Source organism: Schistocerca serialis, chromosome 4, assembly GCF_023864345.2.
Source record: "Schistocerca serialis cubense isolate TAMUIC-IGC-003099 chromosome 4, iqSchSeri2.2, whole genome shotgun sequence".
In the NCBI taxonomy this organism is placed as follows: Eukaryota; Metazoa; Arthropoda; class Insecta; order Orthoptera; family Acrididae; genus Schistocerca; species Schistocerca serialis.
In genome coordinates this window covers 512122920-512140974 of record NC_064641.1, presented here as the reverse complement: position 1 = coordinate 512140974, position 18055 = coordinate 512122920, and the positions used below count along the sequence as shown (strand labels likewise).

The 18055-nt window shown below is 39.6% G+C and overlaps 1 protein-coding gene across 1 annotated transcript in view; it reads right to left on the bottom strand.

The window, feature by feature from the left end:
• LOC126475232 (eukaryotic translation initiation factor 3 subunit L) overlaps positions 1 to 17373 on the bottom strand; it is a 62922-nt gene extending 45549 nt beyond the window's left edge. Inside the window, exons 1-4 of the mRNA XM_050102909.1 lie at positions 17217 to 17373; positions 3963 to 4144; positions 897 to 981; positions 655 to 784 (exon numbers count right to left, since the gene is read on the bottom strand). Coding sequence (XP_049958866.1) covers positions 655 to 784; positions 897 to 981; positions 3963 to 4144; positions 17217 to 17246 — 427 coding nt within the window. The 5' untranslated portion in view covers positions 17247 to 17373. The remainder of the gene's footprint in view (positions 1 to 654; positions 785 to 896; positions 982 to 3962; positions 4145 to 17216) is intronic.
• Positions 17374 to 18055: the final 682 nt, after the last annotated feature.

The following is an 18055-nucleotide window of genomic DNA, read 5'->3' as shown; positions in this document are numbered from 1 at the left end:
TTATTTCGTGAGATATTTGGTCCGGTCACTATCAATGGACCACCCTGCACATGAACTTAAGTATTTTATGGGAAAGACTATATTGCATTACATCTGACAGAGTGAAAATCAATATTAATGTAAGATTGAATGTGTAAGTGAAAGTGAATGACTTTGCAGTCATTACAAGTGCATACTGTTTCGATCCCACACACAAGTGTGGTGTTCAAGTGTCCACAAACGGTGGCTTCAGTGACCTGTAAGTGCACATTTCTGAAACCACTTGCTTGATGCCACATTGCAAGTGCCCAAGTATAGACGATAGTTAGAGACCCACAGTAACTGGTGTAAGTACGTACACCAATAGTGGTGGTTATCACACTGATAAGAGCAAATTTGTGGTTATGACAATGCGAGTGACAGATCACTGTAGTAAAATGAGGATAATGATTGCTGTAACAAGTGAACTTCTTTTATTTTTTACCTTTTGGTTTTTAAATCTGAATAATGTCCTCTTATTCTTTTAAAGCTGTTTATCTGAAAATAGTTGTATGTTCTTCTAAAACATGTTAGTTTTAATCTTAAACACCTTAGCTAATAGTGCTGTTGAGCACAGCTGCATCTCTTATTGAAATGAAACTATATTTGTGCATCATTAAGCTATCACATACTTACCAAGGATATATGTGAACAGATCACAGTAATTATAGAATGACCTAACTCGAATTTCCAAACTTGGGCCAGGCTTCTCAGTGATTTTATAAATATGCCTATAATATAACTCTTTGTAGAGAGTTAGAAATACCTGTAATAAATTGAGGAAAAGAGAAAAGCCATTAATTATTAACGACACTTGTGGTGAAATAACACACTGTTAAAATATTCCTCATGCACATAACAATTTAATATATACTCACAGGATCTTGTCCAACTACACGAACCACCATTTCTTCTGAAGGCCAAGGAGCTTTCCCATAAGAGTCTTCCATTGTTTTTGGGAAACTGTAACATCATATAATCTTAATGCCGTGAAAGACCAGAAATAATATTAGCCATGTCCTACATGTGGGGCTGAATTTGCTACTGTGTTTATAAACCATGTGATACATTGCCGGAAAACAAAAGTCCGAACACATCCATTGGGAGTTTTCAAATTCATTTACAATTTATTGTAGAAACAATGCATATCAAGTACAAGGAAAGATTATATTAACAGAACAATGTCTTGAGCTGGTCTGAGGTAACAGTTGTGTATATTCGTATGCAATGTAGCCTTCACAGGTAGAAATGCAGGCATGGACTCTAGCATGCAGTTGAATGTAAAGGTGAGGAATACTGCCTCGGAATACTTTATCGCTCTGCAAGGGTTGTGTGTGGACGAATCCCATGTCACCTTATCATGACTGACATGTGCTCGATTGGAGACAAGTCTGGTCATATGCTGCCCTGGTGCTCTGATGCATGTCTTGCGGAGCACACTGAGTTATATGGGGTGAGCGTTACCCTGTTGGAACAGTACAATACCTACTTGCTGCAAGGGTGGCTGAAGAACTGATCAAACAACATTCTGCACAAATTGAGCAATGGTCAGCATTCCCTCCACAAACAGCAAAAGTGAATAAGAGTTGTAACTTATAGCACCCCAGGCCACATGTCTGGGGTGAGACCAGTATCTCTTGGATGAATGCATTGGTTAACACAGTGCTTACCAAGTCTATGTTGTATGTGTGAATGACCATCACTTGCATGCACACAGCATTTGCTTCCATCAATAAAGACTATAGTGCACCACTCCATCCTCCAGTTGATTGTCTGACAGCAGCAGTCCATGCTGTGGTGTGGGTGGAAAACAGGCTAGATGTGTGTATGAACGCAGTCCCACTGCTTACAACCGGTTTGCAAGAGTTCATGTTGACACTTGTGCACTCACATTTCCTCTTAACTGAGTTGAGGAAGCTGTATGATCTCTCTTACAATACAACTGTATTGGCAGGAATCTATGCTGTGTGGGTATCCAGAACCTCGCCTGTCAGTGTGAGAATGCTCACACATCCATTACTGAAGCATCACTCCACGGCTGATGTGACACCTCTAAATTTGCAGCAATACTCTGAATTGATCCCGCCACTGGAAAGACCATAATACAATCCCTCTGAAAGTTATTCAGTTGGCGGTGCACCACATTGAGCCTTATGGGCACTGGAATAACCTACTAGCAGTATGAACATATAGCACTCTGGTAGCTATTGCTTTACGCCATCTGCTGGCATATTATGATGGAAACATTATCAGCACATCTACCATCTCCCAGGAGGCATGTTCTGTCATCAGATCAAAATGAACATTGTCTTCCATGGTGCTCCAGATTTTCTTTCTGGCAACGAGTTGCTGGACACTAAGCCTCAGAAGTCAGTTAACACATATTATGAAACAAGTAAAAAGTTGAGAATGGAACTTTGATTTTGTTGGATTACATATAATCCTGTTATTTTATGAATAACACAGTATTTGGAGATATAAGTGATAGCTATATTTGCCAGTAAAATTCTTTTGAAACATTAATGGCCATAATCAGATCTAAAAGGAAAAGCTACTCTAGGATTTTATGCACAACATATGAAATATATTTAGTATTCTTTCAACACAGAATTCTCATACCAATACACAGCAGGCTAAGAATTGTAACTAAATTATAATATTCCACTAATCTTTCTGTAGTACATCTGAGAAAAAGACATTCACTAGCATCATCTAGTTTTATGAAATTAATGTACCTTATGTATTTGCAAGACACACAAAAATTTCTTGAAGAAATTATTTTACAATACTGGACTTACATAAAGTAATTTTACAACACATTACATAATGTAATTTTATTCATCACACCCTACCCATTTCTAGATTGTATTAGAGAATGTCTGTATTTTATCATCCCCACTATACACGGTGTGTAAATGATAACTGTTTACAACATACCACAGTGATGTAGGGGAAGTCTACAGGAACCATCTGATATAAGAAACTTGTGGTCTTATCGAGTTGGGAAACATCCTCAAACTGGTCTAGAAAAGCCACTAAGATACAGTGCAAGGGTGCCGTGTGACATTTTTGAACAGGTATGTACTCTGCTCTCTTACGCTACTGGCTTAGTCCAGCATTTTCAAACAGAAACACACACACACACACACACACACACACACACACACACACACACACACACACACATACACACACACACACACACATCGTCCAGGACTGTCTTAGACAAGAAACGTCATTTAGTGAACTCTGAACTCTTAGAAGTGAACAGACATTTTTCTGTAAATTGCATTTGCTATGTACTGTGAAGTTTACCTACATTCATTTGCACTTAGCCATTGAGGACCTTTTTTTGTGTTATATCACAAGCAGTGTTGCAGACTTCATTATTTAACAAGCCACTAAGATAAGTAAACCTTTTTAACTCATTTATGTGTCTTTGTTACTAATTTGTTGGAGTGTTGTAGAACCTTCGTTCTCCTATCCTGTTACCTGAGTCAGGGGCATAGTTGTGTAATAGTGGCAGGGAGAAATTGTCTTAGCGAAGTGCTGCACCAGAAGCCATTTCATGAACTCGGCAACAGTGGCAACTCAGGCTCCAAAGCAGTAGCGACAAGGCCTTTACAAACCTGGCAATGGAGGTTTACAAAACTTACAATATCTGTTCTTTACTTTCAAGAAAGGAGAGGTGGTTAGAATTCCTTAAGAACATGTTGCCATTTCTTTCTGCATCTGCTGAATCCAATTACAAGGCCAAATATGTATCAAATGCCACATGACACATTAAAATGCTACACATTTTTAACTTGTTGCACAATAAACAAAACAATCATTACATTTTAATTTTCATTGTTTTACATTTTTACTCATTTATGTATTTCCCAATCCCTTCAACAGTCATAATATAAGCTATCAATTTGCTCTATTTCATTCTGTTTACTTACTGAGTTTCATACAGAGACTGCAATTCAAACAACATTCTCTCATTGACACATTCTGCAAAATACAGAAGAAAGTCCCTGACAGTTTTGTCTATTTGTGAATACTGTTCATAGTCATACTCAGCAGGAGCTTCTGAAGTGTGAGGATCATAATCCAGTCCTCCATATTGATAAGACTCATACGCCTGAAAAGAAGGCAAAGAATTCGTATTAAACCACTGGTGAAAAAGTATCAGCGAAACCCATTATTTTACAGTATAAATAATATCTACATCACTCGTCCCTTTAACAGTGATAACACTATACAGGTTAAACATTCACTCAGTTTTAATGACTGATGTGGGGAAAAAGGGAGTCACAGGCCATTAAGCATTTGTCTCTAATGAGTAGAGAAAAAATAAGAAATATAATTAGAACAATGTTCCAACATTACCTCAATAAGCAACTGACACTCACATAGTAGATTCGGTGACCAAGTAGTCAATGATGATAATTGCAAGCTCATTGCACTTTGCATTTATGGCTTTTTGGCTTGATGCCACATTTGACTGAGTAACTGCTACAATTACACTGTATGTATATATAGTTACACCATTGTAATAGGGGGACACTTCCATTTTCCAGCTATAGGTTGGGAGAGTCTGTGGATTTAAACTTTTAGCAGAGATTGGGCAGGTTAAAAAGACTGAGAATCAATCAGAGAACCGACTCAGTATGCTACATCTTAACCTCCTTGTAAACAAACAGATTCTACCTTTCTGATTCAGCTGACACAGAGGAGGGAATCAGTAGCTATAAGCTGAATACAGCATCACTGACTATAGGTGTTACAGGGAATGTCGAGAACAGCAGGAAATCTATTTTGCCTAATAATATAATAACAAGAGTGTTGGAGCCCATGAATCTGATATCAATAAAGGTGGTAAGGTTTGCATGCTCCTACCACCAGTGGCATGTGAATCACAGTGTTTACACAGTGTGCAGCAATGCTCACCAGGAACACAATCCTCAGCACAAATAGGATCACACTGCACCATCCAACTTCTTCCCACTCAGAATAAATGTAACAACATGCATAGCAGAGGTTCACTTACATGTTGCTCTCTTCAGTACTCAGACTCAACAGTCCAGCTGTTACACATATATAACAAGCACTGTGATGGACTTTGACTTTCTGAGGCTCTCACCTACAGCTCATAATTAACCAGGCCTAGGCCTGGTTATGAGTATGGTACACCTATTCTATGTAACCAGTGTACCATGCATGTAATAAATGAGTCTGTACTATACGAGCAGACATCATCAAGTATTCAGCTCTTGGTACAAAGCTGTAGAGCACCAAAGGATAAAATTCAAAGGAACTGTGCATAATCTTAATTCTTGAAGTGCTGAGCAAAATTATGAGATTGCCACCTGACTTGACCAGAATGGCTACATAGTTTGGGTCTTGTTTTAAGTCAAAAGGCAGCTCGAAATTAGCTTTCAGTCACTCAGTCACAATACAGGCACAAAAGTTGAAAGATGACACTGAGAAGGAATACGGTCTCTTAAGATTGTTTCATGGTGAAAGATAATAACTATCACTGAAATAGTGAAATGGCAGACAGTGAGATATGTGATCACAGAATAGGAATCAAAGCCTTTCAGCAATGGAAAGGCATCTGGACAAGATGATATTATGTAAAAGAACTTGCTCCCCTTTTAGCAGCAGTGTACCAAACGATTGGGGAAAAAGTACAGGTCATTCTCAAGTTCAAGACATATGCACATAATTATAGGTCAGTATCATATACAAATACCTCTTGCAGAATTATGACCTTTTTAGAGAATGAAAATCCCCATTTTAAAAATCAGCATGGAGATTACAAACAGAGATCTTCAGGAGCTAAGTACACGTCATTTACCTATGTTATTTAGTATCAATAGAGAATGACACCCAGTTTAATGCCATGTTTCTTGACTTTTTGTAAGTCATTCCATACCAGTTCACATTGTCATTTTGTGAATGAAATAAATTATTTAGTATAGGACCAGGTTTGTGGTTATATTCAGGACTTACTACACTGAAGTGCCAAATAAACTGGTATAGGCATGCGTATTCAAATACAGACATATATAGACAGGCCAAATACATTGCCGCAGTCAGCAAAGCCTATATAAGACAACAAGTGTCTGGCACAGTTATTGGATCAGTTACTGCTGCTACAACACCAGGTAAGCAAGATTTAAGTGAGTCTGAACATGGTGTTACAGTCGGTGCACAAGCGATGGGACACAGCATTTCTGAGGTAGTGATGAAGTATGGATTTTCCTGTACAACCATTTCAAGAGTGTACCGTGAATATAAGGAATCTGGTAAAACTTGAAATCTCTGATACTGCTGTGACCGGAAAAAGATCCTGCAAGAAAAGGACCAAAAATGACTGAAGTGAATCGTTAAACATGACAGAAGTGCAATCCTTTCGCCAATTGCTGCCGATTTCAATGCTGGGTCATCCAAAGTGGCCAAAGTGGCAGCATACAAACCATTCAACGAAACATCATTGATATGGGCTTTCGGAGGCTAAGGCCCACTCGTGTATCTTTAATGACAGCACGGCACAAAACTTTACGCCTAGCCTGGCCCGTCAACACCGACGTTGGACTGTTGATTATTGGAAACATGTTGCCTGGTCGGACGAGTCTCATTTCAAACTGTATGGAGTGGATGGACGTTTGTGGGTATGGAAACAACATTATGAATCCATGGACCCTGCACGTCAGTAGAATGAAGGCTCTGTAATCGTATGGGGCGTGTGCAGTTGGAGTGATTTGGGATCTCTGATATGTCTAGAAATTACTCTGACAGGTGACACGCATGTAAGCATCCTGTCTGATCACCTGCATCCATTCATGTCATTTGCGCATCCCGATGGACTGGGCAATTCCAGCAGGACAAAGCAACATCCTACATGTCCAGAATTGCTACAGAGTGGCTCCAGAAACACTCTTTAGAGTTTAAACACTTCCAATGGCCACCAAACTCCCCAGACATGAACATTATTGAGCATATCTGGGCTGCCTTGAAACGTGCTGTTCGTAAGAGATCTCCATCCCCTCGTACTCTTACAGATTTATGGACTGCCCTGCAGGATTCACAGTGTCAATTCCCTCCAGCACTACTTCAGACATTAGTCGAGTCCATGCCACGTCATGCTGCGGCACTTCTGCATGCTTCTGGGGGCCCTACACGATATTAGGCAGGTGTACCAGTTTCTTTGGCTCTTCAGTGTAGAAGACAAAGCTTAACATGTCGTCGTTAACAGAACACAATCAACAGATGTAAATGAATTTTGGGAGTATGTCAAGAAGGGTTATAGGGTCTTTACTGTTTACTATAATATTTAAGTGTTCTGGCAGATAACTGGATGAACAATGAGTTTTTTTTGTGCATGTTATTGTCATTTAGAGGATTACAACAGCAGAAGACTGTAGCAAAATGCAGAAAAACAGCAGATGATTGCCTACTGGTGCAATGACTGGCAGTCGACTTTTAGTGCAAATTAACATAATGTATTGCATGTAAATATGCGAAGAGACTGACTTATTTCATTATGCCATAGGTGGTAAATCAGTGAAAGCAGTAAATAACTGTAAAATACCTAAAATTAACTGTCTGGAGTGACCTAAAGAGGAATGACCATATAACAAAATTGTAGGAAAAGCAGATGCTAGACTAAGATTCATTGGAGAAACTTAAGGAAATGTAATTCATCCACACGACCAGAAACACTCTACGAACTCCACTGATAGTCACTAGAAGAAAGGTGTTGTCCATCATGGAGATTTACTGTTGCAATTCTGACTGTGTACATCCCAAGGAAAGTCTGGCAATACCTTTTATTTTCTGCTGTGGCAGAAATACCTAAGTACAGTACTTAATGCATCAACATTAACTTTCTCTAACATGCTCAAAATACAGAAAAATGTAAATTAATGCCAATGAGTAGGAAAAGCAATCCTGTAATGTTCAAATACAGCATCAGTGGTGTACTGCTTCACACAGTCATGTCGATTAAATATACAGGCGTTGTTGTTGTTGTTGTGGTCTTCAGTCCTGAGACTGGTTTGATGCAGCTCTCCATGCTACTCTATCCTGTGCAAGCTTCTTCATCTCCCAGTACCTACTGCAACCTACATCCTTCTGAATCTGCTTAGTGTATTCATCTCTTGGTCTCCCTCTACGATTTTTACCCTCCATGCTGCCCTCCAATGCTAAATTTGTGATCCCTTGATGCCTCAAAACATGTCCTACCAACCGATCCCTTCTTCTAGTCAAGTTGTGCCACAAACTTCTCTTCTCCCCAATCCTATTCAATACCTCCTCATTAGTTACATGATCTACCCATCTTATCTTCAGCATTCTTCTGTAGCACCACATTTTGAAAGCTTCTATTCTCTTCTTGTCCAAACTAGTTATCGTCCATGTTTCACTTCCATACATGGCTACACTCCATACAAATACTTTTAGAAACGACTTCCTGACACTTAAATCTATACTCGATGTTAACAGATTTCTCTTCTTCAGAAACGATTTCCTTGCCATTGCCAGTCTACATTTTATATCCTCTCTACTTCGACCATGATCAGTTATTTTACTCCCTAAATAGCAAAATTCCTTTACTACTTTAAGTGTCTCATTTCCTAATCTAATTCCCTCAGCATCACCCGATTTAATTTGACTATATTCCATTATCCTCGTTTTGCTTTTGTTGATGTTCATCTTATATCCTCCTTTCAAGACACTGTCCATTCCATTCAACTGCTCTTCCAAGTCCTTTGCTGTCTCTGACAGAATTACAATGTCATCGGCAAACCTCAAAGTTTTTACTTCTTCTCCACGAATTTTAATACCTACTCCGAATTTTTCTTTTGTTTCCTTTACTGCTTGATCAATATACAGATTGAATAAAATGGGGGAGAGGCTACAACCCTGTCTCACTCCTTTCCCAACCACTGCTTCCCTTTCATGCCCCTCGACTCTTATAACTGCCATCTGATTTCTGTACAAATTGTAAATAGCCTTTTGCTCCCTGTATTTTATACCTGCCACCTTCAGAATTTGAAAGAGAGTATTCCAGTTAACACTGTCAAAAGCTTTCTCTAAGTCTACAAATACAGGCGTAATAACGTAAAATCAAATGAAGTGGAACGAGCACATAAGGACGGTAGTAAAAAAGCCAAATTATTGACTTTGTTTCATTGGGAGAATTATATGAAAGTGCAGTTCATCTGTAAAGTAGACTGCATATAGAACACTAATGTGACACATTCTTGAGTACTGCTCCAATGTTTGAGATCCTTGCCAGGTCAGATTAAAGCAATTCAGAGGCAGGCTGCTAGATATGTAACCAGCAGGTTCAATCAACACCAGAGTATCATGGAGCTCCTTTATGAACTCAAGTGTAAATCCCAGAAAGGACAACAATATTATTTTCACGTAAGGACCATGAAGATAATAAGAGAAGAAAAATATGGATTCGTATGGTGGTTTTTGGGGCACATGTGCAGAAGTGGATACAAGGTGTTGAATTGTTATCAAATTGAATATTTGTTGAAGAATTTTGACTTGAAGGACAAATATACAAATACATGTAATAAATAATTTAAAATTGCGTTTCCACTTTTTGTTTCTGCCCAACCTTGGTGTTTCTGTTATACTACAGGATTCTGGATGCAAGCAACATAAATAGAAATGGAAACATCCACTTACAAGTTATCACAGATCTCCAGCTATGCTACTAATCCTTCTGTTGTAACAACCAGGGTTCACAATTATAAACATTCACTTTGCCAACTCAAAACCAAGTTATTACCTTCCAACCTAACGTAAACATTGCACTGCACTATAGATCAGCATCACCACAGTGAAGGAAACACTATCCACAAAATGTTATTAGTCCAGATGTTAGCAGAGTAAACATAGCTGGTGAAAAACTATTCATTGGGTACCAAGTATCTTGCTGCCTCAAACCTCAACAAATGCACTGCAAACATTTGATCTATACCACGAACAAGCACAGAATGTGGATGGTTCCTTCTAAAATTTAGAACATGAATGGAACAGGAAATAGATAGTGTTACTTGTACAAGAAATACCCTCCATCATTCACTATTAGGTGGCTTGCACACTACAGCTGTAGAAAACCAAGTTCTCTTGTAATTAGTTCCTCTACAGTAAATATTCACAGGCTGAAAGATGTCCTTGCTCTTATTTTTGTTTACTTTTGCAAACAACAAGCAAAGTTCTGCATTTTACAATATCCCTGTTCCTAGAAGATCACCCTCATTTGTGTATGCAAACATGACAGCTCTAGGGAACAATGTAATCTATCAGTATGTTCTCTGAACAAGGATATTACATGTTACATATATCATGTCTCCAATATTATTGTTTCTATGTGTCAGTTGGCAATCTCTCATGTCTTTTGCTTTCAGTATATCATTTAGTTGATCTTTGTGGTACAGCAATCCTATGATTTTGTGGTGGTTCATATTTAATCTGTCACATATGTTGGTTTTGTGTATAAAAGTACAGCTGTCCTCAATGTGAAAGTATATTTGAATTCTGCAGTGCTTTATTGGTGCTACTGGAGGTGGTAAGCTCTTGCCTTCCTTCCATCTTTGAATAGCCCCATCCAGCCAGATATATGGGCACCTACAGTTTCACAGACTCCAAGTTATGGTACAACATGAAAATTTTAAATTAAGGTGAAACATGTAATATGTGAAAGGAAAAAAATTCTAGTAGTGACTAGGGATTGAATTCAGGATCTTTGGATTTGTAGTCTGACACTTATCCAACAAGCCCCACTAATTACTGCTGTTACTGAGCTCATTTCTGGCACTAGTGCCACTCAGCATGCAGTTCCCCTCCCTCTGGAACACACTCAAGGAAAGAGGGACAATTTGGTTATCATATTTCAAGAGACACAATTTCTCTGGTGGGGCTGTGTGGTTATAAAATCTGAGTTTTTGAGTTTACATAGGGTCACTGGTGAAAAGATGAGCTGTACTGAATGTTGTCATTAAGTGAACTTAACATCTACATGGTTTGGACAAAAATATGGAAACACCATGAGAAATGCTTGTTTGAAAATAAATGAAGATGATAGCCAAGTCTGCGGGTTTCACTGTTGTGTCTGACCATGAACAGCTCCCGTGCATACTCCTCAATACATTGCAAGTGTCAGTCGTCACCAGAACAGTGTTCGGTGCAGTTGTGAGTGCCTTATGTCGAAACTAAGTGGATTCAATCATGGAAAAATTGTTGGTGCTTGTATGGTGGGTGCTACTATAATCAAGAGAGCCTAAGCATTTGGTGTTTCAAAGACACCACACCAAAAGTTTGTGCAGCATACACTGAAAGTGGAAAAGTATCATCCACTAAGTAACAACTCGGACAAAACTGGCAGGCAGCCACTGAAGAGGATTGTGATGAAAAATAAAGCAAAGACACCTGTGAAAGTCACTACAGTACTGAATGTTGCACCAGTGAACCTTTTTGGCACCAAAACAACAAAAAGGGAGCTCCATAAGCAGGAAATTACAGGGTGAGCTGGAATTCCAAAACAACTCATCAGTGATATAAATGCCTTTAACAGGAAAATTTGGTGTCAAAGATATAAAACCTGTACTATGGGGCAATGGAAGAAAGTCATTTGGTCAGATGAGTCTTGTTTCACACTGTTTTCAACTTCCGGTCAAGTTCACACTTCAGGAGCAAAACACAGCGAGAGTTTAACAATGATTTGGGCAGCAATATTATGGTATTCAGTTGGTCCGATGGCTGCTCTGCCAGATTGTGTTACTGCCAAGGGTTATGTGAACGTTCTGGCTGGCCAGGTCCATCACATGTTATGTTTGTGCCCCAAAGGTGATGCTGCTTTGAAAGATGACAGGATCCCTGTTCACACTGCTTGCGCATCCAAGACTAGCTTTGTAAGCATCTGGCACCTGGATGAACTGTCACATCTCCCCTGACAACCACAGTTCCAAGATTTCAATATTATTGATGCTTTGTGATCTATTTTGAAGAGAACAGTGCATGATCGCTATACACCTCCATCATCATTATCTGAACTTACCACTATTTTTCAGGAAGAATGGTATAAGATTCTAAGATTCCCTTGTAAAGCGTACTGGACCTGTACTCATCCACTCCGACATGCCTGGAAGCTGTATTTAATGCCAACAGGTGTCTTACACCGTATTAGGTGTTGTGATGTGTAGTGATTTTGGTGCTTCCATATTTTTGTGCAACCTCTGTTGGTCCAATCGTTGAACTAATGATCCATTTAAGTGAAGCTGGCAGTGTGATTGTATTTAACAATTGGTTAAGAAGGTTACACACTTCGAGAAGTAGGCTACTTATTTAATTTTGAGAAAATTCTTCGTTTGTATTCAGGGCAGAGTGTCTGGTTTTGCATGTCTGTGTTGGTTGATTTTCCTCTTTGTATAGAAAATTGTAGTGCTGCATTTACTACAAGGGGAAAAGTGGGGGGGGGGGGGGGGAGTGTCGGTCGAGTTACTATTAAAGTTGATTAACCTGGTTTGGAGGAGGTTAAATTTAATTTCCTAGGGATTTGCCTGTGGCTGATGGTTGATAATTTGCGTAAAGCTGAATCAGTATTAAAAGTCAAGAGAAAAGAAATGCCAGCCGGTGATAAGCTATTATTAAATAAAACATGTAGGGGAGGAGTATTATCCATTCACTTATGAAAGAGAGGGAGGGAGAGAGGGTTTCATCGTGTGGAATTTAAAAATAGCAAGCTGTAGCATGACCTAAATGTGGATCAGATCAACATGAACGTGGTGAGTACATTGATGGGGGGAGGGGGGGGGATGTTGTCTATGCTGCATTATCCACGGCGGGTGCAATATGGCTACAGCAGCAACACCTGTGCCTTTCAAGACACTATCTACTCACATATTTCCAGTTCAAGTGTATTACTGAGTCTCCCTTGCAGTATTCTAACAGCTTCGTCACTTTTCCATGCACTTTTGCTTCTGGTTTCAGTCTTTCTGTTTTGTAATATAAAACAATCACCACAGAGAAGTACAAATAAAAAATCACAATAATTACATATCCAGCAACAACTGTTGTCCCAATCTGACTTTTGTACCTGGGACTTCAATCAGTGATACGAAAATGGTGAGTAGGACAGAAGGCACAACAATGTTCATTCTCTTCTTCTAGCTATAGTATCTTAACGTAAAAAAACTATCTGTCGTCACATTGTTATCCCAACCAGGGTATACTGGACATACTGGAGTTGGTAAGTACTTGCTTCTTCTGACTATTAAACTAACTTACAGATGACGACGGTGATGATTATGTGTTCAAAGAGATTAAACTGCTAGGTTGTCAGTCCCTCCTTTTCAAGAGAGAAACATGTAAAAAGAGAAAAAGTGGGGACTTGGCTGCTCCAACTATATAACCAAGTAAAAGAGTTTGAAAAAGGATGTGGCAGAAGTTTTAACACAATATGTAAAATAAAACAGAGAAATAATCCAAGCAGCACCACACACAAGAGGGTCTAAAGGCACAAAAAGGTGAGGGAGGATGAAAGTACACAAACTGCAGTCACACGGAGTGGGGGTACCCACTGCATAGGGAGACTCGCCTGCCCCACATCTACCCCTAACACTGAAAGTGGGGGACTATTATAGTTTAGTGCAAAAACTGCTCTCCCTCAGGAAATGCAACACTTTGGTAGTGGCCGCCTCATCATCCACAAGCATCTGAGGTAGTGAGGTAGGCAAGCTGAGAGTGTGCTGCGGGTCGGCCATCAGGACGCATTCACCAAGAACATGCATTACTGACAATGGACTATCACAGCTGCAATGAGGAGGACCCTCCCAACACAGAAGGAACTCGCAGGTGAGTCTAGTGTGGCTGATGCACAGTCAGCCCGTCACAACAGCATCTTTCCAAAAGGCCTGGAAAGATGGATGCCACACCTTTGTGGACCCCTTAATCGCTCTTAACTTGTATTGGGCCGTAGCAGCCTGCCATTCCAATTCTCAGAGCCTTACAATATTGGATCAAAGTTGAAATCTAAGTCTGCGTCCGGTATTGACATCAAGATGGTCTCCTGAATTTGCATCTTTAGCTAGATGATCGACAAATTCATCTCCTGGAATGCCCATGTGGCTCAGTGTCCAGATGAAGGTCACTGTCTTTCCACAGCTGTAGAGGTCCTGGACATTGGCGACCAACAGATTTTTGGGATAGCACAGGCAAGCAACTCATGGAATTCATGAATTTGACATACTGTAAAGCTTGAATGGCAACCAACTCTGCAGTGTATACACTGCAGGCACTCGACAGAGTGAGCTTCTCATGTCCCCTTGCATGAGTAAAAGAGTAAAACCCTATCGTTGACTTTTGAACCGTCCGTGTAGATTCATACCGAATTAGAATAACTGTAGAGGATCGAACAAAACAGATAGGAGAACAGTAGGATCAGCATCTTTCTTGGGGCCACAACAGAGGCCCAACTGTATCACTGGACAGGGAGTGTGTGTGTGTGTGTGTGTGTGTGGGGGGGGGGGGGGGGGGGGAGCAGGAGGAGGAGGTTGCCGAGGGAGAGCCCTAGAAACAAAGAGGTTGTTGGAGGTCCTTCAGTAGAGTATGGAGTTGGATCCCAGCTGGTCTACCCAGTTCTGGGTGTGTGCTAACAGTCTAAAGCAGAGTTCTGTGGAATGGGTGAGTAGGTATCTGACAGACTGTGACTGCATAATTAGCCAGAAGCTGTCGTTGTCTAACTCGCAGTGATGGGACACTGGCTTCCACCAGGAGGCTGTCAACAGGATCAGTCAGAAGACCCCTGTTGACAATCGCATGCCAGTGTGGTGAACAGGGTCCAGCATACTTGGTAAGATCGGTGCTACCAACCCACAGGCAACACATCCATACTCTTAGTATGATAAAACCAGAGATTTGTACAATATAAGAAGAACTAACCAGACCACACCCCACAAGGAGTTACTAAGAAAATAAGAGAGCATTTAGCTTCAGCATACAAGTTATCTCGAGCTGGCAGGCATGTGACAGCCAAGTCAGGTTGTTGTCAAATAAAATACCTACAAATTGAAAAGTTCCGACGACTTCAAGTCACTGGTCACCAAGACATATTTCTGGGTGCAGGTGTACAGACCAGTTGGTAAAAATGCACAACTCATGACTTCTAAGGAGAAAACTGATGGGCATCATGCAGGGCCCAGTCTTGTACTCTCCAGACAGCCCTGACGTTGGCACTCAGCAGTGCGCAGTGATGCAGAGGCACAGTACAGGCAAAGATTATCCACATACAGTAACAGAGAGATATTGTGGTGCCCACTGCATTTACATCATCATTGATGGCAACAGCAAACAGAGTTATGGCTGTATATATTGTTTGCTGAGAGTTGAATCTATCCAGGCCAGAAAAGTCTGATACAGAAATTCTGGATAAAAATGGGTAACAAAATTACACTGTCATTTATAGGTGACATGCAGTTTAAAGCAGTCTCCAAATCATGTTGCAACTAGACAATTTTAAATTAAAATGACAGCTAGAGGTGAAAGAGGCAACAAGTGACCAAAAAAATCCATAGACCAATTGAAGATTGAAATCTGTTGATTTGTAAACACCTACTGATATCACCTATCTACACTGACCAATGACGACACCAAAATGACAGAGATAAACAACTCATAAAACACAATATGCATAAAATATGCACCATATCAAAAACTAGGGTTATCCTCCTGATTTCAAATTAATTGTCTTCCCCACATTCCAAACTAACCCTAACATTGTGTTTCATTACAAATCAGTCACAATACACATTAAAAAAAGTAATAAAGAATCAGAATCAATAATGTCAGTGTTCTGTTCTATCTTGCTTGCATATGTTAAGACATCATATACCCTCAACATCACTATGTCACAGGTCATAGCTAAGTCCGATTGCGCTAGGTTCAACCAACCCTACGTACTTCGATAACAAGATCACTATTAATGGTTTGTTTTTATTTCACCCGATAGATAGGCCTATGTTGTTTTAATTTCTTAGGTAGTTGCGTAATAAGAAAGGATATTACACATTGTTTGAAATTTCTGATCACTGTGCTTACCACTGCAATGATTCATCTTCAGGAAGGTTCCAATGGCAGAATACCAGAGACTAACATGCCACTGACATATCAAAATGCATAGTACTGTTGTCTCAATCAGAATACTGAATGATTAAGGTTTTTCAAACTGTTAAGTGTAGAGTATTAGGCACATGGCTCACTTAAACTCATTTTCAGTTCCACTTTGAAGATCTACCACAATACAAAATATGATACTGTTGTACAGTTTTGGAACATGTCTGACACTCGCATAATTCTGGAGACCGAAAATCTCCTTTGTAGGATTCAGCATAGGTTTCAAAAACAACAATTTTGGGTAACCATATTCTATACCCGGCGTGGTTTACAAACGTCGAAAACGCTTGCAGGATCTTTCTTTCTTTCTCCCTTAGAACTGCACGAGATTTGCTTCTACCTGCATTACAATCTTCGCTGCCATGTATATGTTATTTTTAACTGTTTAATATTTGGTTCCGGTATCTTAATTACAGTGCCAAACGTAAACACCCAGCATTCCAATAAGCGGCGACAGATTAACACGAAATCGCTGTGTGTCATATTTTCACAGTAAATAGCTGAGATCATGTCTATCAGGTCACTATTATTCTAATACTACACAGTAGTATTACGTTTGTACTTCAATCATCAACATAACATTACATCCAACTCAGGGTGACTGGGCAACAAAAGTTGAAGATTTATAGTAATGCTTCCATAGTTTGAAAAGTGAATGTACCCATATTTTTACTATTCTCAGAATCGAACGGTAAAAATCTTACAGTATCCACATAAATACTGAAAATCTTTCTGTGCACTGTCACAGCAACATCAAATGATTGATCTAAATATAACAACAGCGGCAATAAATATGATAAACAATACAATAATGATTAATTGAAGCTGCGTATAATTCATTACAAACTGCCAATGTGCGGATAATGAATGAAACTAAACATTCAATAACATACAGAAACAACCAAGGGCATACATCCATATGTGCATATCTCACGTAAACACGTGATTTTTATTTTCTCTTGCTTCAAAAAATAAAACATCTCAAATTTCACTTCGTCAAAGGATAGAAATTTACTAACCGGATCTACGTATTTTTCGTTGCCGTACATGTTCACGTGTAGTTACTGCACACTTACATAAATACAAACCAAAACTGAAACCTATCTAAGAGGTTGTGCAAGAGGGCACCAGCAGATATGTCTGTGGGACTACCACGATGGCTAAGTTGACAAATGGCCAAAGATCTAGCGTGGGACGCTGCCTCGAAAATTTTGGAGTTATTTGATTATCTCATATAATCGATGACATATAAGCCGAACGAACTTAGTGGTAAGATATAATATATGGTACTGTTTTGTAGGATCACGAAAGAAGTGGTCGCAATGGACGTCGACGCAACGGAAGTCAACGTCACCGTGAAGTGGAGGTGTCTCTTGGCAGATTAAAACTGTGTGCCTGATGCAGACACGAACGCAATACCGTATCTTTCACGACCAACGCTCTACAGACTAAGTTATACAGCCACACGACCCACTGTCCACCCTCACAGCATTACTTCCACCAAAACCTTCCTCATACTTTCACAACTTCACAGAACTTCTCCTGCATAACTTGCGCGATTGATGCTCTTGGAAGAAAGGATATTAAGAAGCAATTGCTAAGACACGGCTTAAGAGGTAATTCCCAGAATGTATATTTCGCTTTATAGCGGGATATGCACAGAAACTGCTAAGTCATTTATTAGGTTATTGACACTTTTTTCCATGATGGCATATTGTGCTACAGATGCTGGACAACTCACGCACATTATTTTTATGCACAAATAGAATAGCACATAATGTAGACCACTAGAATGCATCTTCTAGTCACATACTAGTTGAACTGTACACAGTGCACTAAACATACATACAAATTAAAT